A 24022-nucleotide genomic window follows, 5' to 3' on the forward strand; every position below is an offset into this window, starting at 1 on the left:
CGTGTCCCAGTCATGTACCTTAACCACTACGCTACAAGCCACCATCTGCAGACCTTCGATAACCAAGACGGAAGAGACGTGAGCACAGCCTCTGCTCTTATTTCCTGTGAGCGCAGCCTTAAAACCATGTACTTCCTGCTCATGCTGAGTTTAATCATACTTTTTGCAGTGGTGCTACTAAAACTCTTCTTCTGGTTTCTTCAAACTGCTCCCAGATCCCTCTCTTGTTTGCAGCCTCCATCACACCCTTCCAGTTGTTTGCTCAGCATGTATTATTAAGTAGCAAACACTTTCAGGCCTACAATCCAGTCGTGCGTTACAATAACCCACGAGTAATGTACACCCTTAGAAAGTTACATTTAACAAACCAGACATTAAATGCTTACCCAGTTCCTCTGAGGTCATTTTCAGCGCTCATTCTAATTTGGAAAAGTATGTGAGGATAGAGGATTACGAGATTGTTGTAGGAATGGCATTGATTGCACCGTATATCAAATACTGTATTTTTGGTGAGAATTGTGGCGTTCCTGAAGCCTTTATTTGCATTCACATAAGGCAGGGGTGTTAAACTCCAGTCCTGGAGGGGCCACAGGGTTTGCTGGTTTCAGCACGAGTGATTAATTAGATTAATTAGCAATTTCAGTGATTAGAGTCATTTATTGGCTAAGGATCACAAATACCTGCAGACTCTGCCCTCCAGGACTGGACTTTACACCCCTGACACACTGTAAGGGAACGCTGTATGTGTCCACCACCCTGAAATAGTGTTACCAAAGGAGCACTTGTACTGTGGGATGAGGGCAGGAGAAATCCCAGACTTCTAAATGGGAGAAAAACAAGAGATTAAGTGGCATTATTGTGGAGAAATCAGCATATTAGCCATGTAACTAGCATTACAACTGCTTGATATTTTGGTGGTAAAACCCAATACAGCTAGATAATAGAGTCTGAGAAGAGTTAGTTTGGGTTTAGGGTCTAGGGCAGGGGTCGGCAACCCTGGTCCTGGAGAGCCGCAGGGTGTGCTGGCTTTCGTTGTTACTTGGCATTAATTGATCAATGAAAGCCGTTGATTGCACAGTTAACTCACCTCACCTGGTTTCTTGGGTCTGAATCGGTTGCTTATTTTAAGGTGGAGACGAAAGTCAGCACACCCTGCGGCTCTCCAGGACCAGGGTTGCCGACCCCTGGTCTAGGGTTATAAAGCATATGCATGCTTATGTAGCTGTATTGGACTTTACCACTCAAATATCCTGCGGTTGTAATGTTGGTTACCGTGGAATTGCCCATATGGCAATGCCTCATTCCTAACACTGCTACATTTGTACAAAAGCTTAATTTTATGGCTGTTTCTCCCTCCTGTTCAATTGTAAATTGGGTTAAGTAATCATGCCTTATGTGAGTGGAGCCAATTAGTGAAACTTTCAGGAGCTTAATTAAGGCAATTAGGTATCCATGAAGAGGCATTAGTTAGAGCTATTTATGTGGACTGCAGCCTTAAATACTAAACTTACATATCGCTGTAGCTAATTTTGCTTGTATCAATGAATACCTTTATCGTCATGAAATCCAAACAGACTTGGTGTTAGATCTACTCTCCAAAGTTGAAGCACAGTATTGTGAAGTAGCAGCTCTCTGTGAAACAGATGGTTGTTTAAATGTGTCAAAAGAAACCAAATGTCTTCAAATTATCCTGAATTGGCTAGAAGATAATTGGCACCTTGAGCAGTTAATTGTCTGATGTCAGTTATGGGTCTCAGGTTATCAGCATTAATTAAAAGCCACCCTATGCCTGGTGCTAATTTAATTAGCACTGGTTAAAAAGAGGTGCGCAAGGTCTGTTTGGGAAACCATTTTTAAATAGATGGAGAGAGGTGTGCCGGTTCACTTCAGCTGTTTTGAGATGGGTGAACATTGTTTTAGTTTCGATTCGTCCCGTGTTTGTATGGAACGATGAAACTCAAATGTAGCCATGTGACTTGCATGTGTGCAGACATTCAAATCTCAATGGCTCTGCCCACATACGTGTTTAGTATGCTGGTGTGGGGCATGCTCTTGATCAAAGGCTCAAGTGGTACAGACAACTCCGAAAAGAATGAATGTCTTTAAAAAAAAAAAGAAAAATTGAGACCCATTTTTCCCCAGTCAAGTCTTAGTGACAGCTTGAAACTAAGCTGTAAGCCTAGCAGTCTGGGCCTTGCCTTATCCGCCATATTGTGTGTTGCGTTCTTTTATGCAAAGTAAGCACGCATCTATCTAATGCTGAAGTCCTTCCTTGTGATAAGATTTTATTGAATATAGCGCACGCAGTCAAGCTCAATATATTATCGATGCTGCAGAACGGAACCACTGACAGAAATGGTTTTATGTGATCGTTGCTCATTAATATCCATGAAATTCTCATGTTACCTTTTGTCAGATTTTTGTCTTGTATTTGCAAATTGGCTTTGTCATGTTAGCGGATTACTTTGGGCAAAACCACAGTCAGTATCACGCTGCTCTTTCCTTTCTTTCATCATGGAATAGTGTGCCCTCTAATGACCAATGAAAGGTGTTGCAGCAAAATAACATTTGTGACATACGGTATAACTGCTCAGTTTTGCGAATGTTTCATAAAAACATAAATGAATATAATGTCACTCCTACTGCCATCTATTGTGTCCCAGCATACATAATGTAAAGACCAAGGGCACTATGTATATGTTTACACTCAAGGACAGATTTCAGTCAGGGTCAGGATGGCAAGAGGCTTGCGCAAACAGAATTTATTTTAAAAAAATTGTGCTCCTTGGCAACTTCAGGGGGTCACCTGTACAAAGGTCCCCAAAACGCTGACACCAATGAGTCAACTGCACCCCATTTTAGCCAGCGCACTTCTGTGTGCGCAAAAAACGCACAAAGCTCTCTGCCATTCAGGTGTGTCTGCTTCATGGGCGAAGCCTGTCTGTAACCCCCCCGCCCTCCCCCAACGGTCCTTATCTATCGTTACTTCTCCTGTGAGCAGCTAAATCCTCCCCTAGGCCTGGCTTCCTATATACAGAGAGCCAATGGTGACCGTGAAGGACATTGCAAAATGCTCATATTCATAATCACACCATAGTGTATGGAACAGCATATACCTCAAGTTACTCCTTTTAAAGAAAAACGCTGCGATTCATCATTCTCTTACCCCCCCGGTACTGCATGGTCACATGGTTAATGCCTGTACTAGTGTTTAATTCTTACTTGTTTACTGGCAGCAAGCTTTGTGTAATGCTGCTCAGTCCACTTACTGTTATGTGTCCCAGGGCAAGGACAAGGCTATTCAGAATCCCGGCTGAGAATAAAACACAGCGCTTTGTGTGATTACTATGTTCCTCAAGCGATATTATATAAGGAGTCTGCGTTTTGAATGCTTATTATTGAAATGGCTGTTATATAAGATGAGGATTAGAAGCTTGGAGGAAGTGGACACTGCAGATAAATCTCATTACCCGTGCCCAAACAATGGCACCCCTAGTGAACACTTGAGGTATCACAAAGGCAGTGTGTAGGCCTGGTCGTTTCAGGGCCAAGCCTGAAGCATTTGAAACTTAACCCACTTGCATTTACAAGAGGCGGATATCACTGAGGGTACAGTGAATACAAAGTGCAGTTCTCCAAAGATTAGACATTTTGTTAACTACGTTTCCCTTTACATGCTGCAACCTTAGAAATGCGAAGTTTTCTTTAGATAAAAAAAGAACACATAAGGCCCCCCCCCCCATATGCCTCATAGCATATGTTATAGGTGGAGTAAGCAGGGATACATTTGTGAAGCCCAAATACGTTTTTGCAGATTAAAATAAAAAATCTTGTCATTTCAGTTACTTTCATATGTTCTAAAAGTATTCAGCACTGTAACATTTTACTTCACCCATAGTCCATTCAGCCTTTAGAGTGAGACACCCTTTGTCCCTGATTCCAAAGCCCTTATGCACATCCGATGACCTTCTTGCCAATAGGTGCGACCCAGATATTAAGAATAGTGTAGTACACAATACAATAATACAGTAAGGAGCTCTTGTGTTTGGGAATTCTTCCTGCCTGGATTGGTTGCCTGTTACACCCACTTCTTGAGAACAGAAAAAACGATAGTGTGGATTTCAAATGAACTTCAATCTGTCAGCCAGTCAATTAATCAATGACTCACTTGCTCAAAGGAGTATCATTGCGCAGTGAATCAAGTACATAGTTAAAGACTTTCTCTGGAAAACTCAAGTGTTAAATTATCTGCCATGACTCATTGTCAGTCAGCATAATTTGTTCCTAAACTGGAAGTGCAGTATATTGCTATGGTTTTAGAATAGAGGACTACATCTTCAGCTCATATATTTCTGACAGAATGTAAATGGTTGTTGAAGATGGTGATTTTTAGAAGCGGCTGTCGTGGCAGACGGGCGATAATAAGATGGCCGCCGTCTGACTGCAGCCTGACAGTAGACTGGCATCCTGACATAACCAGGCCCCGTTAGACACAGTCAGCCAGACGGTGGGGGGAAACTGCAGTCCCTGCACCACGCATTCCAGTGCAGCGTATGTCATGTTCCCATAAAGGAGGGAAACGTCGAGTGAATGAATCCGTATTCCACTTGGAATTAATGAAACGCTAAAGTGCGCCACAGCAAGAGGGCATTCAGAACGGCATTCTGCCTTAGGTTCATTTGTCAGTGTAAGGCAATATGCAGTTTCTGCATTTTTCCCCTGGTAGTGCAGTTGTACCTTCTCTGCCATGACATGGAGGATTGTTACTTTCATCGGGTTGGCTTCTCCACTCACCAGGAAAATTGTCCTGCTCTTGCATTTTGTCCCTCTGATGGGGCAGAAGCCATTTTGCCATCTTTTTTTAATTGGCGGTGATGTCGGAGAGGAGAGGGTACCGAATAGTTTTTCCTTGAAAGGAAACATAGGGGAAATGATGCTGGCATTTGTGTAAGGTCAGAAAATGAAATGCACTTGTGTACATCATGAAACCTCTGTAAGAGAGTAAGTAAGAGAGCACAGGGTTTTAAAAACTCAAATGGCTTCAGACTTTTAAATATTTCCCAGTATTAGTTAATGCTGCATAAATCTACATGTCCCTATGTATGTATTAGGTTTCCATTACATAAACATAATTGAAGCATTACTGTGTGGGAAACGGGCACTTCACAGCTGTAGTTTTTTTTTTTTTCTGTTGCTGTGTAGAGCAAATATTTTCCACTTTGAGCAGCTGTAACTTGTTTAAATTCTAGGTAATGGGAGCTGATGATGAACCTTCCCTCTGGGCTTCAGTTGAGCTTCATAACTGGCTGACTGCCCTCAGCCTGCCCAGGCATGCTCAGTGTGTGCCAGCTACAGTAGGACTGAGCATGCTCAGTGTGTGCCAGATACAGTGGGACTGAGCATGCTCAGTGTGTGCCAGATACAGTGGGACTGAGCATGCTCAGTGTGTGCCAGATACAGTGGGACTGAGCATGCTCAGTGTGTGCCAGATACAGTGGGACTGAGCATGCTCAATGCACATTGAGCACATTGTGTGTGATACTAAATTGAGTGCTATTTGCATAGAAAAAAGGTGAAATTACTGAATGTGTGTTTGCCTTTATCTATGCCGAATATATTATATGAACTTAGATTTTCTGAATGGAATAGAATATAAGTGTGTATGTTCATATGTGTGGATATTTCCTATTCCCAGGCTGCCAGTGAATTTGCAGCATCCTGTAGTCGCTGATATTTTTCATTCTGCATGACTCAAAGTATTCCCACTGCGACTCAATAATCACATAACATTATTTTTATAACAGTGTGATTGCAGCACAATATACTCCACGCAATTACAACCCCCTTATCAGAGCTCTTGGAATGTGGAACAAAATAGATTAGAGGCAGAAATCTCTGCAGTGTTTAATCTGGATGGAAGTTCTGTGGGGGAGAAAGGGAAGGATATCACATGACGTGAGGAGTGGAGAATAAGCCCAGACTGTGTTTTCTCAAGCTGTAGTCGTTTCCGCGGGTCCCTGGGGAGCCCTCTGAGAGACCTAACTAGGGCACCGTTAGTGTGGCAGCACAGAGGGACCGGTCTTATGTCAGCAGCTACTGGGACCAGACTGGCTTTTAATTAGAACCGAGGAAATAGTTATTTCAAGAATACAAAGATGCGTGAGTGCGTGTGTGCTTGCAAGCTACTTCCGACAGGCTACACATTTTGTTAATTATTTTAAATGCCTGTGCAGAAGGCAGTGCAAAGGAATGTGAAAGAAATTATCATCTGTAATAGGTTTGGTAAGTGGCACTTGGTAAAGGCTGGTTTTTGGCCAATGAGAACTGGCCTGTGACCAAAAATTAGTGACGCATCAAAACTTGATTGACAGAGCTAGAATAGCTAATCGTAGAATAGGAAGGGGTGCAGTGTCATGGGTCAGCACCAATCAGCTTTCTTCTTGCCTCTCCTCTAGGCTCCTCCTCCCCTACGAGAGATATATTAAAGGAGAGGAAGACAAGCCCCTCCCCCTGGTCAAACCAAGACGGCCAGAACCCGGCGTTCAGGAGGGCGACAGCAAGGTGAAGGCCGCGGCGGGGAAACGCCCGAAAATCACGCACAACCTGGAGGCTTCCGGAGAGACGGACCCCTCCCCGAAAAGCCCCGGGCCCTCACCGGTTAGTCCTCACCCCCGCTCCCTGCCAAGCAGCTCTGTTCTCAAAGTAAAAAAAGACAACTCGTTTCAGACAAGCTGTTTCTTTTTACCCAACAAACAAGCTGCCAGATTTAAAATGGTGCTGCCAGGAACCGTCGGTTGTAACAGAATACATTTAGGGCAAATTGAGATGCAGTGTGTAAGGCCAAAATGTTGCTGCGACTGCAGGTGTTCTGGTTTTGAAGCTCTGTTTTCCTATGAATTTTTTGGTTGTAGAAAGAATGGTTCCACATTCATCCACTGACTGAGCGCAGTTTGCACAGTAATATTTTAAAAAGGGCAGCAAAGTAACTACATTAGCTCTTTAATACAGTACACATATAGTAAAAACAGGAACACTAGGCAGTTGTACTACAGGAAAATGACAAGGCAAGAGTAAAGCATCATATTTTTGGCTTGGTGCTGTGCAACAGCAGTGTGTTTCCTGTTAAAAGCAGGGCGGTATTTAGGCTTATTTGCAAGTGCAAACCGATGGTGTCTGTGGAGATGCTTTAGATTGAGTCTGATAGACTGTTGTGGGAGAAGTGGTGCCATATGCTCCTATTGCGGAAGGCTGTTCTGTTCAAAAAAGGCAAGCAATTCCATGGTGATTTGCCAGTTCCCCTAGACACAGGAGACAAAAGAGGCTCATTCGAAAGCAATGAGAAATCAACAATAGAGTCATCTAAAAGACTAGGCTTTTAGAATTATGTCAAAACAACCATACATACATACACTCAGCCAAGCACTTTATTAGGTATTTATTAGACTTATTATTATTTTATTTTTTTTAAAGATATTTTTTAGGCCTTTTTCAGCTTTATTGGACAGTATATAGAGACAGGAAGAATGGGGGCGAAAGAGAGGGAAAGACATGCGACAAATTGTCAGACGGTCGGATACGAACCGTTGACGTCGCGGCTCACAATGAGCATGCGGTCAGTGCTCTGCAGGCTGCGCCACCGAGACACCCATTAGACTTATTTTTTAGACTATTAAGTCTTCTGCTGCTATAGCCTATACACTACAGAGGTTTGACATGTTGTGTGTTCAGAGATGCTCTTCTGCATACCACTGTTGTAATGTGTGGTTATTTGCATCACTGTCACCTTCCTCTCAGCTTTGACCAGTCTGGCCCTTCTCCTCTAACCTCTCTCATTATTATTATGCCTGCAGAAATGCTGCTCTCTGGATGTTCTTGGTTTTTCGTACTATTCTCTGCAAACTCTAGAGACTGTTGTCCATGAAAATCCCAGGAGATTTCTGAGATACCAGTTTCTGAGATATTTGAACCACCCTGTCTGGCACCAACAATCATTCCACAGTCAAAGTCACTTAGATCACATTTCTTCCCCATTCTGACATCTGGTCTGAAACTGCTGAACCGCTTGACCACGTCTGCTTGCATTTATACATTTAGTTGCTGCCACATGATTGGTTGATTAAATATTTGGATTAACAAGCTGGTGTACGGGTCTCCCTAATGAAGTGCTTAGTGTATATACCCCACACATGTACATATTTATGCAATTAATTAAGGCATTTATTCTGTGTGTTTGCACTGAAAGCCTACATTGGTCTGTTCACCTGTGGTATTTCATTCAAAGATGGCAAAATTATATGTAACATGAACACCACGGATATTGCAAAAACACCGACATTCAATTGTCACTATTCAAGTGGAACTCTTTCTATACTGTGCAGACAGTGGACATTCAGCTTTTCCAGGGTTTATTTTGATAGGTGAGACTGGGTTGTAATGATTGTAAGACTGAAATAAACTCGGCAGTGTCACTTTGTGAATGACACTGAAGTAATGAAAATGTCAATGACACATCATTGACTGCTCTGTGTGCTTGCAGGAGTGCTACAGTAAGGAGGAGAGTGCTGAACCTGCAGACCAGGCCACGGACGAGAGGAAGAGTCAGGACGAGGAGGATGAGGAGGAGCTGCAGCTCACCGTGAAAAAGGAGACTCCGTGTGTCGACGTGGCAGAGGAGAAAACGCCGCCACGCGACCTCTCTACCAAGGACGGCACAGCCGAGAGGCTCTCCGAGGCCCCGGCTCACACGCAGGGGTACCCTCAAACCCCGCCCCCCGCGCCCCTGGACGAAGCCTCGACGGCGGGAACGTTTCCTCCAGAGTTCTGCCTCTCCCGGCCCGCCGCGGCACCTGACTGTAGTGCCCTGCACTCCGACGGGAGGGCAGACCCGCCAACGGCCGGAGAGACCGACGGCCACGTGGGCCTGGTCCTGCCCACCCTGAAGCAGCAGCAGCCCCCGCAAGCCCCCGTGGGCTCAGAGACCCCTGTGGACGGGGAGGACTCGTGCTTTAGCTATAAAACGGGGGCTCCCGCTGGGGCTAATGCCGGCATCATGTCGCCCCTGGCTAAGAAGAAGCTGCTGTCCCAGTTTAGCGGCAGCGCTTCGGCTAACTGTTACCCCTTCTCCCCGCCTCCTGCGTTCGCCCTGGCCAATCACAACGGCCAGAACCCTCACGGACCCGGAGCAGCGGTCAGCAGGCCGTCCGTCATCCAGCACGCCCAGAGCTTCAAGCCTCTGGGACACAGGAAACAGGAAGTGACCTCAGAGCTCTTTCAGCGGGAGCCGGCTCAGCCCGGCCCCACTGTGGGTCTGTACCCAGCGGAGAGACGAATGGGACACCCCACTCACGGGCCCTCGAGCTTCCCGAACTTTTACCCCGCCCATCCCCTGCTGAGTCTGTACCGGCATGGGGAGCACTGCCTGAGCAGGGAGGCTTCATTTACCCGAAACAACGGGAATGGTCCCCGTTTTACCCCGAACATGCATCCTGACAGGACCGGGTCGGGCTACCGCCTGCCTCTGAGCGAGGGAAACCCCCCCTACGGGGAGGTGCCGTCCGACGACGAGCCCACAGACCTGAGCCTTCCCAAACCCTTCCCCCACACACTATGCTCCTCCAGGGCCCTGCCCGCCCCACACCGGGACTGTGCCTCCCCCCTCCTCCCGGCCTCCAGCCTGGACTACCACCCCAAAGCCTGCCGCGTGCCCCCCATGACCGCCTCCGCCCCCCGGAAACCCCAGGACCTGCCCGCTCCCGCGAGGACCCTAGGGAAGGACGCTGTCATCGGACGCCATTTTGTGTGCTCGTCCCGGCCCCTGCGCAGGACCCTGGAGGAGCTGGAGAGGGGGCCCCCGGAGAAGAAGATCCGGGCGGTCACCCCCATGCACCCCATCAGGGCCCGCACCCCCGACCCGGAAGCCCAGGACAAGCCAGGGGACGGTTTCGCGGAGGGGCTCAAGTACCCTGTCCGTGGGCCCCTCTTCCCGCCGCTGTACCCCGGGGCTCCAGAGCTGTGCGACCGGCTGGGTGCCTCCGCCGGGTACCCCCACCCCCTGCAGTGCCTGAAGAGCCAGGCGGTGGTGTCCCCGCTCCTGCCCCCCTTCGCCCTGCACTCCCTCCTGGTCCAGAGACAGCTGCTGGCCTCGGCCGCTGCCCCCCACCTGTACCGGCCCCCGGGCGGGGCCTCGTACACAGACCTCCTGCACCACGGCCTGTTCCCCATGTCCGGCCTCAACCCCTCGCCCACCTACAGCCCCGCCCAGCTCCCCTCTCTGCACCCCAGCACCAAACTCTAATATCGCACCCCAACACTCACCCCTTTACAGCATAACTCCAGCAAACAACAAAACATTGGTCCTCACCTTCAGGATTATCTCTTATTTCTCGTGGTGCTTTACCCCTTGACGAACCCCCTCCCTTTTCCCCACAATGGATGCAGAACCTTTAATATATAACCTAACCAAGACTCCAAGACACTTTGGTTATGTCTTACATTTTGTGAATGTGACTCCAGAAATATAGTGGGAACAAGAGATCACCCTTGCACAGGATTTTCCATAAATTATAAAAAAGAGGCATTCACTTCAAATGAAAAGATTTCATTTTGTCAAATTAAGTGCAGGCAGAACCTGTGGGAAGATGGAAAGTACCAAATGATGTTGTTTGGGGGAGGTCCAGCAGACCTAACCTGTCCTTCTTTTTGGTTGAGAAGTGCACAGGCAGAGATCACGGCTGTCACATCGAACCTATAAAACCGGTGGTGACGGACGTTTCCAGAACCCAAGATGAAGCCTCTTCTGCGGGAGATTATTTCCCCCTCCTCCCGTTGATGATTTGCACATTCGTTCCTAAAGCGTCGGTACGCTAGCCTCAGCCCTGTGAAGTGGCTGTAGACCTCCGATTCCCACAAGGGGGACGACGCGATCGCAGCACTATCGGGGGGGTCCAAAGGACATTTGCGTGACAAATCAATGCTATGTACAGTGCAATTTCATTTCAAACATTAACGTTACAGTTACACCGTTTAAGCACTGTATTCATGGTACATGGTCAGGAAAGATCAATCTGTATTTCAATATGGTTCCTGTTTTCTCTGTAGATGTAAGCGCACAGTTAAGTGATCCATAGCATAGTACTTCTAGAGTTCATTCAGTACAACAGGTATTAAATGTAGTAAACAAATGCAACCACAGCAATGCAAGAACTGCCATATTGTCTGGCAAAGCTGAACTTAGCAGCTTTTATGTCCAGTACTCCTTGGGAAATTTCTACATGGAAATGTGAACCGTTTTCAGCCATTTTGATTTGTGCAGTATTCCACTGCTGAAGATGTCATTGTGAAATGATGTTCTAACAGTGACTGTTCTTTAAGCATGTTAACTTTCCAATGGGATTTCAATGAAAGTGGGGGAGTGGTTGAAGCAGTTGAGAATTACTAAAAGACGATTACCACAGTTAAAGAAAAGGGTTCTTACTATAATGATGCAATATTTAATGAGAACTTTATGTAAGCTCTGAAAAATTAGAGGCTTATGCCATTTTTGCACAAAGGAATTGGAAAAAGAAAAGAATTAAGACATGAGACAAAACTACATCATTGGCTATTAAAACTGAGTTGGAATGCATTTTCTCCAAATACGTCTGGAGAAGCACTCATGCAGTAGCTTAAAAGTAACATTTTGGATAATAAAATATTTTATAAGTGCTTTGATTTTGGTGCAGGAGTCAAGTGATTTTTGTCATTCTTGGAGTTCTTGTCATATGTAGCTACATTTTTTGTACGTGAAGAGAACAGTGTTAAATAAATTTCTGCTTTGCAAGATCCTGTGCCTTTTATGAGTAGCTACAGTGCATTTGATAATAATGTGGAGGTGTTAAAAATCTGTTCAAGAAAGCAGAAAATGAAGCAGAATTTCTCACCAGACATTTGCCTATATCCAGTCAGCGTTTGTCCTGAACCTTGACTTTTGAGCAAAAGCACGTAACACGTTTTCTTCACAATCTCAGTTTGAAGTCTTAGTTTTAATGATCAGTGAACTTCACAAACCGTGTTTGTGCAGGAGAAAAATGACAACTGTTGACTGAATCCCAGCCAGTGATTTACACTCATACTGTACTGTATATATTCAGTGTCATGGCAAGTGCTAGTCTCACTGACAGTCACAAAAGGAGCAGACCATTACAGCCATAACAAGCACTGGGAATCTAAAAAAAACAAGATTGTTTGTTCATAGCACTTAAACGATTTCTTTCATTGTATTTTTGTCGCATTAACCAGTATGTGAGCTGCAGTCAAACCTGTTCCTATGGTCTTTCCTTGCTGTAAATAATGTATATTTAAACCTTTAGTATTGTGTTTGTGGCTGTTGTTTAAGTATACCGTAATGCTATAGTAAAGGTGTAGTTTTATTGTTTATAAGGTTGAAGGACCACATAATTAATTTTGAACACTACAGGTAGAAAGGTAGTGGAGTATTCATTTTCACCCTTGGTATGTTTTGTATTTGTTTCTGAACTTCTGGAAATGCTTTTGATACGATGTGCTGTCAGTTCAATCACATCACTGGCAAACAAAAACTTTGTACTTTATGATCCACTGTATAATTAAAATATTTTGCTACCAACTTCAGTGATATAATATCTCCTGTTTCAATGGTGCTCTGCCCCAATGCACCGTAGACATTATACTGTTCATAAGCAATAATTGCGTATTGTGTACTTTCCCAAGCTACAGTAAGAACACACTGAAGTTCATGCAAATCTTGCCATGACTACTATCGTAGTGAATTAATCTTTTTGAATTATGCTATATTATAGGTTATCCTATGGCGGCACGGATGGTGCAGTGGGTAGCACTGCCGCCTCACAGCAAGGAGGTCCTGGGTTCGAATCCCCGTCGGCCGGGGCCTCTCTGTGCGGAGTTTGCATGTTCTCCCCGTGTCTGCGTGGGTTTCCTCCGGGTACTCCGGTTTCCTCCCACAGTCCAAAAACATGCACGTTAGGCTGATTGGAGAGTCTAAATTGCCCATAGGTATGAGTGTGTGAGTGAATGGTGTGTGTGCCCTGCGATAGACTGGCGACCTGTCCAGGGTGTATTCCTGCCTTTCGCCCAATGTATGCTGGGATAGGCTCCAGCCCCCCTGCGACCCTGATCAGGATAAGCGGGTTCAGATAATGGATGGATGGATGGATAGGTTATCCTTATTATAGATTTTGGGAATTTTAGTAATGTTTAATTTGTATCTCAACTGTCCCAGAGGTATTCACCTGCATTTTAAGGAAACAGCCTACTTTCCATTCTCTGCTGATACAGCATATGGAATGGACTCCATGGTGACCAATGTGAACATTCGGCATATGCATATGTGGTTGAAGCCATTACCTAGAGCAGTGGTCACCAACCCTGTTCGTGGAGATCTACCATCCTGCAGGCTTTCATTGCAACCCAAATTTGGCACACCTGATTCTACTATTTAGCAGCTCAACAGGATCTCTAGCTGTTGAATGAGTTGTGCTTTGCTGAGGTTGGTGTGAAAACCAACAGGACAGCAGATCTCCAGGTAGAGGGTTGGTGACCTCTGACCGAGAGTGTCTTAATGAAGAACAGGTGATGTCAGCACTCTTCTTCCACGTTGTTATTTCACTGTAGTGTGATTTTGACATTGCCGGAGAAGCGTCCTCCTCTCCTTGGTCCCAGGCGTTTCATCAGGAACCATTACAGGTTTATTCTCACCCCCCTGGACCCCGCTGCGCGCTCTGTAAATTAATCTATGTCTTCGCAATGGTCACCTTCCTGCCTCGTATTATGACTGTACAATAACCCGTTTCTGATATCTACACAGTGCAGCCTTCTTATGGATGATTCACACCCCGTTTCTGGGTCAGTGCAGTGATGTTGGCCGGATTTCCCAAAGGGTCTGGCTATATTCAGCCCTTTTCCATTTCTCCAATACTAATAGTAGGCTACACCCAACCTGGAAAAAAACCAAATGAAAACTAATATGTAAAATGCAGGCTGAGGCTGAATAACATGTGTTCTGTTGGAAATAAAGCAGACCCTGAAAACCAGGTCAGCCAGATTTACTAAAGCAATGCTTTTACTCTATAGCTGGAACATCTCAAGGTCTTTACTGTAACTGCTTTTCTCCTCTTGTGAAGTATACTCTATGTATTCACTCTCACTCTCTCTATCTCTCTCTCACTCTCTCACACACACATCTTTCAAACAAAGCAATCTATTGTGAGACTGGAATGCTAAACCTGGAGAATAATTAGCCTGCACCTTTACTGCATCTGCCTCATCTCTGTAGAGTGCACTTCCTGCTGAAGTTTGATATTAGCGCCACCTGCTGCTCCACAGCATGTACTGATGTTATTTTTATAGCCTTGGCAGCCAGCATCTCTGGATCATTAGTACAACAGCAGGTAATTAAATTGGGACGAGATGGGCGTATATGTTGGTTAAAATCAGCTACATTAAAGCGCAAAGGTTCTTCTGATTTGAGAAATATTTCCACTCTAATTGTCAGTGTTTGGAGTATGAATGCTGGACAGATGTTATACAGTTCCTTGTATGATGTAATATTTATCTGGCTGACCAAAAAAAAAAAAAAAAAAAAAAAACACTTTTTGAATGTTTGAATGTTTTGTGACACCCAAAGGCATTTGTCTTTTTCCACCCACTGGCTTTCATTCTCTAGCGAATGTCAAAATAAACTGTCACTGTTCAGCCTTAGTAAGAGCCAGCGGTAATCTGAAGTGAACAGTCCTATTTGCAATTATTATTTATTCTGCAGGACCAGGAAACACTCCTCGATAGAATGTACCGTTTGTATAATTTTAAAATAACAAGACTAAAAAAGCGAAATAAAAAAAATTAATTGCACATCTGCTATGAGCAACTGCACATTCTCGACACCTTTGCCAACATAGCTTACACTAATTTCTCATCATGATACATTACTTTCACATTCAGTTAGTAAATTGTAGTATACAACTTCATCTCACGCTAAAATGCTAAGCAGTCTACGGAGGCTACCACTTGGTTTCTAAAGTGTATAATGCGACGTTCTTTAAAATCCAACATTTTATGAATGTTTATATAAGACATTTATAAATGTCTCTGGCTCAAAGCAGCATGAATAAGTGGCTAGTGGTTCGTTCAGGTTGAAATGAGCTGGTTAATTAGTACAGTCTAGTGGTTTGTTCAGGTTGAAATGAGCTGGTTAATTAGCACAGTCTAGTGGTTTGTTCAGGTTGAAATGAGCTGGTTAATTAGCACAATCTTGTGGTTTCTTCAGGTTGAATGGAGCTGGTTTGTGGTTGGTTCAGGTTGAATGGAGCTTGTTTGTGGTTGGTTCAGGTTGAATGGAGCTGGTTTGTGGTTGGTTCAGGTTGAAAGGAGCTGGTTTGTGGTTGGTTCAGGTTGAAAGGAGCTGGTTTGTGGTTGGTTCACCAGCCTTTGGGATTGATCTTCTCCCTGAAGGACTTGCGCTTGTGGCGAGGGGCGGGGACTGGCTGCGGGGGGCGGTCCGGCGGTTGGTTCTCAGAGTCCTCCGGGTGGACAGGGGCGGGCCTGTGGGCGGGGCCGTGGTTCTTCTGCAGCTGCTGGATGATGGCGGAGAACTTGGCATCCAGAGAGGGTCTGCCTGAGCGTGTTCCTGGCTTCCTCTGCTTCTGCTGGAGTGGGGCGTAGGGGGCACTGGTTATGCTCGAGGTGTAGGGGGCGTTGTTGAGCAGGGCATGGGGGGCACTGGCTAATCTTGGGGTGTAGGGGTCGCTGGTTATGCTCGAGGTGTAGGGGGCGTTGTTGAGCAGGGCATGGGGGGCACTGGCTAATCTTGGGGTGTAGGGGTCGCTGGTTATGCTCGAGGCATAGGGAGCGTTGGTAAGCAGGGCATGGGGGACACTGGCTAATCTTGGGGTGGAGGGGGAACTGGTTATGCTCGAGGCGTAGGGGGCACTGTTGAGCGGGATGTGGGCGGTGCTGTCGGTGGCTGGGGCGTAAGGCTGCTTGTCAGGGGGTGGGGGTGGAGCGCGCCTCTTCTTGGGGCCGCTGCAGTTGGGGCTGGGGTGCCCGTCGTCCCGGCTGGGGGAGAGCACACTCTTCTGCACCACCAGGGGGCGGGGCCCCCCAAACAGAGCGGACCAATCAGGGGCCTCCGTTTCCTCCTCCTGGCCAATGAGGAAACGGCCTCCAGTTTCCTCTATCTTGTTGTGGATGATGTCTGTGAGGCTTTCAAATTTCCCTGGGGAGCCGATGCCTGCAGAAAAAATGGCATGTGATGTTGTGTACTGATGTTGTGTACTATATCCCAGGAGCACATGTCAAAGAGCACATTAGTTCACGACCATCTCTGCGACGATTATGCTAAATAATAATCAATCAACTAATCAAATAATCGACTGCTTGGTATTGTTTTGAGCAATTGACAAGCAATCAACTTGCACATGACCAATCACCTTTCACTCTCCCAAATTAAAATGAAAACTGAAAGACACTTTGGTCTAGTTTCCCAGACTTGGATTACTGGAGAACTGGAGAATGGAGAACTTCACAGAATTTTTCTCTTTGTTCACAGCTTGGTGTAATCCATGTCTGGGGAAACTGGCCCTTTAAGCAAACTTTTAACAAATTTAGGCTGCCATGGGTAAAGTGCACTCACTCAGATCGTTGTAGACCGAATCTGCATGTCTGGTTTGGAAGAGCGGTGGTTTCTTTGGAGACATCACCTCGATCTTCATCAGCTCGCTGCAGCAGTGCTGCCATTCGGCTGAAAGGACAAGACGCCACGGTTACGGCCGCGGTTACGGCCACGGTTACGGCCGCGGTTACGGCCACGGTCGAGGTCTCGCCGACGCGGTCGCGCGGTCCTGCTCGGGGCTCACCTTGGTCGTACAGGTGCTGCCAGAAGGCCTCCACCCAGGCCTGCAGCTCCTCCCGGCTGTCTGCGGTGAACACACTGCTCTCTCCCGCCTGCCCCGCCCCAGGGCTGATGATGTTCAGGCTGTTTGAGCCTTTGCCCTGCTCCTTATAGACCATGCGTATGCGTGTGTCCTGCAGAGAGGACAGCTATCATCATACCGGGACTCCAAACAACACCACCACCACAAAACTTTTACTTTTTAAATGATTTTACGATGACCTATTAATCCTGTCTTTATTTGTACTGTACGTACAAAATTTGATTTTGATTTTGATTGGGTTTATGGTTGTATAATTTATGAGTTGCACTGAAAAGCACTGTATAAATGAAGTGATCAGAAATGAAATATTAGATAAAACATTGTCCAGATTACTGACACTTATTTTCACCAATACTTAGGCCAAACTTCTCATACCATATCATTTTATGTTTTTCTAAATTCTTGAGGAACTGCAGGAGAGTGATTTCAATTTCTCCCAGCATCCTAAGTGCTGAAGTAGATACACGACAGACCCATGTCTGGCTGCTGCCGTGACCCTTTAGGGCTTACCTTGTTGATGGGGATGGTCAGGGCAGGCTCCATCTTGGCCTGGATTTCCTCTGGGGAGTAGTAGCAGGCCAGGCTGCCAGCGCTCAGCACACAGTACAGCGAGCAGCACCTCTTCACACCCCCAACGCTCTGCTGAACACACCAAACGCACACACTTTAATCCACCCATCCTGTTAGCAGGGAAAGCTGAGACTTCTATGGTCACCCATATTCTATGGTGCTTCCTAATTTGTTTCCTTCAGTGTGGATTATCTTGTTTTAGCTTAGTCTGTTATTTCTTCTCGATTTCGTATTCGCTCAGATTCCTTTGCCTCAGCAGTTGATTGTAGGGCTATGTGTATCAGCTGTGGATTGTTGGGCTATGTGGATCAGCTGCTGATAAGTGTCTTGGGAGACTGGCTGCTAATTAGTCACTGAGAGCAGCTGTTGCACATTCTACTGTTGTCCAACCAGGGTGTGATGACACCCTTCCAGTTAAAAGCGGCAGGCAATTGCACAGCTCTGTTTATTACTGATCCAAACATCTCTTGCTACACTCTTTAAGACAGTAGCCTCTTTTGGCTATGAGCTCTACTAGGATTAGAGCTCATTTTAGTTGTCAGACAAATGGAGGGAAAGTTGTAAGCATTTAGGAAAGCCTAGCTATTTTCAGGGTGTTGCATATATTTAAAAAATCACACTTGCTGGGGTCACCTGTGCTAGGGTGGCTAGCACAGCTAGCCTTGGCCATCCATTGCAAGTATTGCTTGCAAGTACTGCATGTGGTTTGCCAAAATGATTGCCTAGGCCTGGCAGATTTAGGTTTTGTTTTTTAAAGCCACAAAGCCTCCTTATAGACAACTAATTTTGCGGTTTTCTGTTTAAATGAAGAAGAAACATGTCAATTCAAAGAGGCAAATATGAAAACAATGTTCCTTCTAAACAGCTGAGGCCTTTGTTCATTATTGCTTGTGAAGAGGCCTTTGTTCATTAATATATACGAGAGCCGTTTCTTCATGAATACATTTGTTTGTTATGGTGCCGTTTCTAAGGCCAGAGCGTCTTCAAATCTCTTAGGATTTTAAATGTGTGCAGGTTACCTGCTGGGACTGTCAGTGACTGATTCAGGTGTGCAGGTTACCTGCTGGGACTGTCAGTGACTGTGACTCAGGTATGCAGGTTACCTGCTGGTTCAGGAAGCCACTCATCATTTCCTGGATCATGCAGTCTGGCTGGGCCACCAAGCGGCAACAGAGGCTTCCATACAGGGGCAGCCAAGAGGAACTCTCCGCTAGACCGAAAAACAAACACATAGTTAAGATATGAATTTCATCCAATTACATTCTGAACGTGTGTCAAATGAAATGCTTCATGTCCAAGGTAATGCTAACAAGCCATATTTATGTGTATCCCATTTGAACAGACAATTTCTGTCTAAACATCATTACTGCAAGGCCGGTCGTACTGAAGGCACACATTATGCAAAGTTGGTTCATAATGGCAAATGTGCAGATTGTTAAAAGGAGGGTTTTAAAGCCACAGAATCTTTTTTTATTTTTAGCGTAGCGGCCTCACCATTCTCTGTGACTATGAGTGAATGAGACTGGAAGGTTCCCTCAGCCTGGGCGAGGCACAGGGTCGTGTACGCCAGCAGACTGTACCTCGCTGAGCTGAAACACAAAAGGAATTGATTCAGGACTCTAAAATTGCCTTTGAAAGAACGTCCTTTATTACAACAGCATTCGGCTAAGCCCCGGGAGCAAAAGCTTTGAGACAAAGGCGGCTCCATCAAGGGTGACGTGATTGGCAAAGGGAAACGGAGACTCTTACTGGGGTATGGGATGAGACTGCAGGAAAGACTCCGGGTCCCCAGCCTCCAGCAGGGGGCAGACTTTTTTCCCGGAGGCCTTGCCCAGAGAGTTGCGCAGCTTCCTGGCCAGTTTCTTCGGCGTGTTGACCAGAGACGCGTCCTCCTCCATGGCACAGCCGTAGAGCTCCAGCGTGAGCTGGAAGTGCGGCCGGGCCCCGGAGCTGCAACGGGAGAACACGCGTGAAACACGAGAGCCGGCCGGGTCGCTCCACACGCTCAAATTCCACCCGCATCGCCAAGATTAACGGTCGCGGCGAAAACCGGTCAGGCAGCCAGACGGGGCATCTGGTCCTGAGGAATGTTAATGGATTCGTTCAGATCTGACTGCACTTGCATTGTACCAGAAAGAATGAGAATTTGTGCACTTCTCCCGGAGGCCACTTTCCCACTTGATCACACTTATCTTCACAGGTTTATATGACAGATAGGACGAAAACAATTGTTTAATGACAAGCTGAAACCGAAGAGCAGCAATAGTTTCCACGATATGATGTATACACAAGTGAAACAGATCTTTCGGGGAACTTTTTGAAGGCCGGGAAGTCTATTTTAATGTGAAATAAGGATGTGTGCTGCTACTGCTTAGAGGGGAATGGAAAATTGACATATATAATTTAAGATGTGTTTGTATGGTTATGAAGAATTTAATATATTTAGGAAAAAGTACATTTTGACTTCAGCTTGTCTTTAAGTAAGAGATCAGTTTTCTATAATACTAAATAGACTTTATAGACTCTTTGCAATTAAATTAAATTCACTTCAATGTAACCTGTAAATTTCACTTTCTGTGCATATTGTTCCATTCAATAACGTCACCGGCTCAATACTTACAATATTGTTAAGCCCTCAAAACAAATGTCTGTCGCTGATTTATCCACCACCACCATTTCTGTGTCAAAAACTTGTGCTCCAATTTTCATCAGGCAAAACACAGCCACTCGTCTCGAGCCTATAGGAAGGATTCAGAAAATGATGAAAATGTCACAATGAGGCAATGATAAAAATATCACACTCATTCCACTGTTATTATTAGAGAACTTCTCCAGGGACCATTCCTGCACCGATCTAGGTAAAAAGGTTTAGATAGGCTAGAATGAGATTCATTCAGTTCAGAATGGAAAAACTGCCTAGCCAAAGCAGAAACAAATTAGACTTTCAGAGTATGAAATTACTAGCAGAAAAGGAGCAGTTGAGGTGTTTTTCTTTCTATCTATAATTCAAGTTCACAATTTTGTTCAAAAAACAAAAACGGCTTACTTCCTTTGTTGCTAAAGTGGTCAGAGTCTTTCCACATCAATGGTATTCTGAGCCCTGGAGAGGAAACACAAAAGACACCATATTACACCATTCATAATGTTTGATTAATTATTCCTAAAATTTTTGTATCTAATGCAACAATGAACAAAGGAGAATTGATCTAGAAGGGATGGTACTGTGCCTTGTTTATTAATTTTTCTTTAGACTGCTGCTCCTGGGCAAAATCCTTTCAGTCTCCCAATTCCCATGTCACTCACACTTAAGAAATACACTTTATCCTCTTGTCAGATGCGAAAATTGTACACCAGCAGAAGCCTTTTTATTCTTGCATGACCATCCCAATTGCACATAGACTATACTATGGTGTAAATTACACCATTCCTCGTTCTCACTGCATTTTAATTCAGCTTCAAATGCCACAATACACTGACTGTACCTGACAGGGCTACTTTTCCCAGGCATGGTACACGGTCCTTAGGAACTGGATCTGACACCCTGCGGAACAGACGGAGAAAACTCACCAATGCTAGTCACTACACAACAAACATCAGTATAAATGTACAAAAACACAAAAGTAAGGTTCCACTGAAAAGACTAATGTTACAGTATAAAAGTAGCCTGTTTATACAGGTTTAGAGAAGGCCTGTAAAAGCAGGGTTGCTGTGCTAAATGAACAGACCCTCACCTGCCCTTCACTGCAGCCTGTGCATCCAGGTCCTCCGTCCTCCTCTGCAGCTCTGTAACGTAGGCCACGATGCGCGTGTTACAGGTCAGGAGGCTTCTGGAGGCGTTGAGGATCTGGTCCCGCTTGGTGCTGGCCACCAGGAGCTTGTAGGCTCCCTCTCGCATGCGGACCTCGAAGTCTATCTTCTCTGGAATGCTGCTATCCTGCAGGACCCAAATAAAAATACGGACACGTGCAAATGTAGCAGCGTCCGCATCTCTGAATTCCAACACAACAGATGGCAGGGTGTCGCAGAAGAGCACACGCAGGAGAATGTGTATTAGTAAAGGACAAGAGCTCAACTAAATGAGGGGGGGGGTGACAGGTGGAGAGGGAAAATATTTTTGTTTCAATCTCAGAAAGGAAATATGATTTAAATTTTGGAACAGGTTTAGTGCAATAGATCTTGTATCATTTTCAAACACATGGCTTAAATGTGATGTTTTGCGTATCATCACGTTCCAAAAAACACCATCTGTTAACTTGCATAGAAGATTAGATTACAAACACTGAATAAACATGAATGTATGGGGAATGAAAAAATAACGGATAAAATACCCAATCTGTCAGGAGGACCACAGAACATATTAACTTCAGTGTAGAAAACATGCAGGTCAAGGAAATTAAGAACAGTGGCGGATAAACGCGTAAATCTTGATAATCACTTTATTCCCATGCAATCAGCCAGAGCCGATTACTACACCCCAAGCCACAACAGAGTTAACCCAATGAGACACGTAGACAGGTAAATATACATGAAATACTGTATGTGAAATATGACCTTCTTTTTTCAAATGAAATGACGTCGATGCGTGTGTGGGGGCAGGGGTGGGTGGGGACGTGAATGCGTAACCAAACACAAAAGACATCTAGCATCTAGTGAACCAGTGTCAACCCGGTGTTATGATGATGCTTATAACAAATCAAATCAATTTCTTTCTCATGCTAGGCCAGTTTATATATATATATATATATATATATATATATATATATATATATATATATATATATATATATTGTACATGACCTGGCAACTGTACGTCACAAATTGGCCTATAATTGAAACTCTTTTCATTCTTATGACAGTAATGATACGGAGCTGAGCAACCTGAAACTTGCGCACTTTGGTATAGAATACCAGTGCAAAGGTTAAAAAAAAGAATTTTGAAAATAACCATCATCATCCACCTTTAACACGTTTTTGTCTACCTTTATTTTCTTAGAAATCTGTCGTATGTACAACAAGTTCATGTCCTCTACAATCTGAAGAGTGTCATTCAGACTTGTACACCTTTTCATGAACTTTGCCTGCAAGAACATTTTAGTTTGTCAATGAAAAACCAAAGAAATCGTTAAAATGACATGAACGTTGTAATTACATTAATTGATTGCAGCGCACACTATTTTCACAGCGTATGGGTAAAAGGACCTTTGTCCTTAGCTTCTCATTTCATGATAAGATTACAGACGGCTATAACTGACGGAAAGCACAGACCTACATAATCAGTCCACAGCGATGAGGTTTTTACAACACCCGCCAATCGGTCTGATGCTCTCATCCACTTTTGTATCAATCATAAACTAACTGTTACTATAAGGGTTGATCTAGCTACTTCGGAAACATATTACAGGAAGCGTATGCGTCATGGGTTTAATATCTTCTGGTTGTAGTCTAAAGTCTTGAGGCTTCCGCAGCTACAGAAGTGACTTTTGGAAATCTGAATCTGAAATCTGTGGACTACTGGACTAATTCCCTAGACACAACACAAGCAACATGGAAATAAAATCAAAGCATAATACATGCCTACACGGTTTCGATATGACTGAGTATTCAGTATTAGGTAGCTTGCTCGTTAACAGTAGCTAGCTCTTGGGAACCAGCAATCTTGCACAACTAAAGTTAGTTTCCTAAAATAAAGTTATATGCTAAAAAGGGGGGGTCACCTCTTTTGGTAGAAATACTGTGCTCTGCCTGATCTTCTTTCTTTTAATCTCCATACCGAGGGAAGAGCAGGACGAAACAGTAGCCCTGGCCCTTTCATTCCTTAAGAAGTTTTGAATGTCGCGCGGACTATCCATACTCGCCATTCGCTCAGAGCAACCCTGACACAATAAACGGAGACCAGCTGCTACGTCTGTCTGCAGCGTCACTAAACAGAGCAAGGTCCGCCTCTTGGAGACCACAATAGGATTCTACCATATCTCATTTTTTGAATTTTAGGAGTTATCGCAACATGTTTAGATAAAATCCACATGTTTTTAACTGATATTGTAATTCATGCAGCAATTTTCTGAAGACGTCGTGATTTATATTAAGGAAAATCGTCCCATTTTACCGTTTGTTTTGAAGTTTCTTGATGATTTATATCCCCGTCTGTCGTAGAATGGTTTCGTTCAAATGCCCGTCTCGCTTTGCTATGACAAGAATGCTAATATGTGAGGAATCAGAATCAGATTGACAGCGAGTGCATATTTGATTTGATTTTGTATTTCACTCTGTGTATGATCCGAGAGTATCCAGGCATGCAAATATGGGTTCCCATTTATTTTAAGGGTGTATTTCCGCATATCTGTAGCTGTCAAGATTATTTAGTCAAGGCTGTTCTCTTCACAAGTGAAGCAATTCTTGCAAATGAAAATCTAACGTCGTTTGCATTTGTGTGTACCTCAAAGGCATGACATTTCCACGCTGAATGCAGCTAGCCTCCCAAACTAGCT

The 24022-nt window shown here is 44.8% G+C and overlaps 2 protein-coding genes across 4 annotated transcripts in view; one reads left to right on the top strand and one right to left on the bottom strand.

Annotated features, from left to right (window-relative positions):
* LOC133118638 (AT-rich interactive domain-containing protein 5B-like) overlaps positions 1–11361 on the top strand; it is a 66610-nt gene extending 55249 nt beyond the window's left edge. Inside the window, exons 9-10 of the mRNA XM_061228764.1 lie at positions 6456–6657; positions 8537–11361. Coding sequence (XP_061084748.1) covers positions 6456–6657; positions 8537–10294 — 1960 coding nt within the window. The 3' untranslated portion in view covers positions 10295–11361. The remainder of the gene's footprint in view (positions 1–6455; positions 6658–8536) is intronic.
* A 3408-nt stretch (positions 11362–14769) lies between these two features.
* rtkn2 (rhotekin 2) lies at positions 14770–23753 on the bottom strand. 3 transcript variants are annotated; one of them, XM_061228175.1, is made up of 13 exons: positions 23249–23438; positions 21266–21468; positions 21017–21075; positions 20581–20634; positions 20155–20272; positions 19284–19484; positions 19029–19123; positions 18638–18744; positions 17475–17606; positions 16887–17055; positions 16664–16771; positions 15423–16261; positions 14770–15329 (listed from the first exon to the last, which is right to left on the bottom strand). In XM_061228175.1, exons 1-12 carry the CDS (start codon positions 23390–23392, stop codon positions 15450–15452), a joined length of 2202 nt encoding a protein of 733 aa, XP_061084159.1. In that variant the 5' UTR covers positions 23393–23438; the 3' UTR covers positions 14770–15329; positions 15423–15449. The 3 variants fall into 3 exon arrangements, with proteins under 3 accessions (XP_061084159.1, XP_061084160.1, XP_061084158.1); XM_061228176.1 differs by lacking the exon at positions 23249–23438 and adding an exon at positions 23641–23753 and having other exon boundaries at positions 14770–16261; XM_061228174.1 differs by having other exon boundaries at positions 14770–16261.
* Positions 23754–24022: the final 269 nt, after the last annotated feature.

The sequence above is a fragment of the Conger conger genome, chromosome 18, assembly GCF_963514075.1.
Source record: "Conger conger chromosome 18, fConCon1.1, whole genome shotgun sequence".
Classification (NCBI taxonomy): Eukaryota; Metazoa; Chordata; class Actinopteri; order Anguilliformes; family Congridae; genus Conger; species Conger conger.

Coding starts and splice junctions, on each gene's coding strand:
- rtkn2 (XM_061228175.1), bottom strand. CDS start 23,392: ATGGCGAGTATGGATAGTCCGCGCGACATTCAAAACTTCTTAAGGAAT. Junction 21,469..23,248: donor CAGTATTTCTACCAAAAGAG/GTGACCCCCCCT, acceptor TGGGTCCTGCAG/GATAGCAGCATTCCAGAGAA. Junction 20,273..20,580: donor CCACTTTAGCAACAAAGGAA/GTAAGCCGTTTT, acceptor TCCTTCCTATAG/GCTCGAGACGAGTGGCTGTG.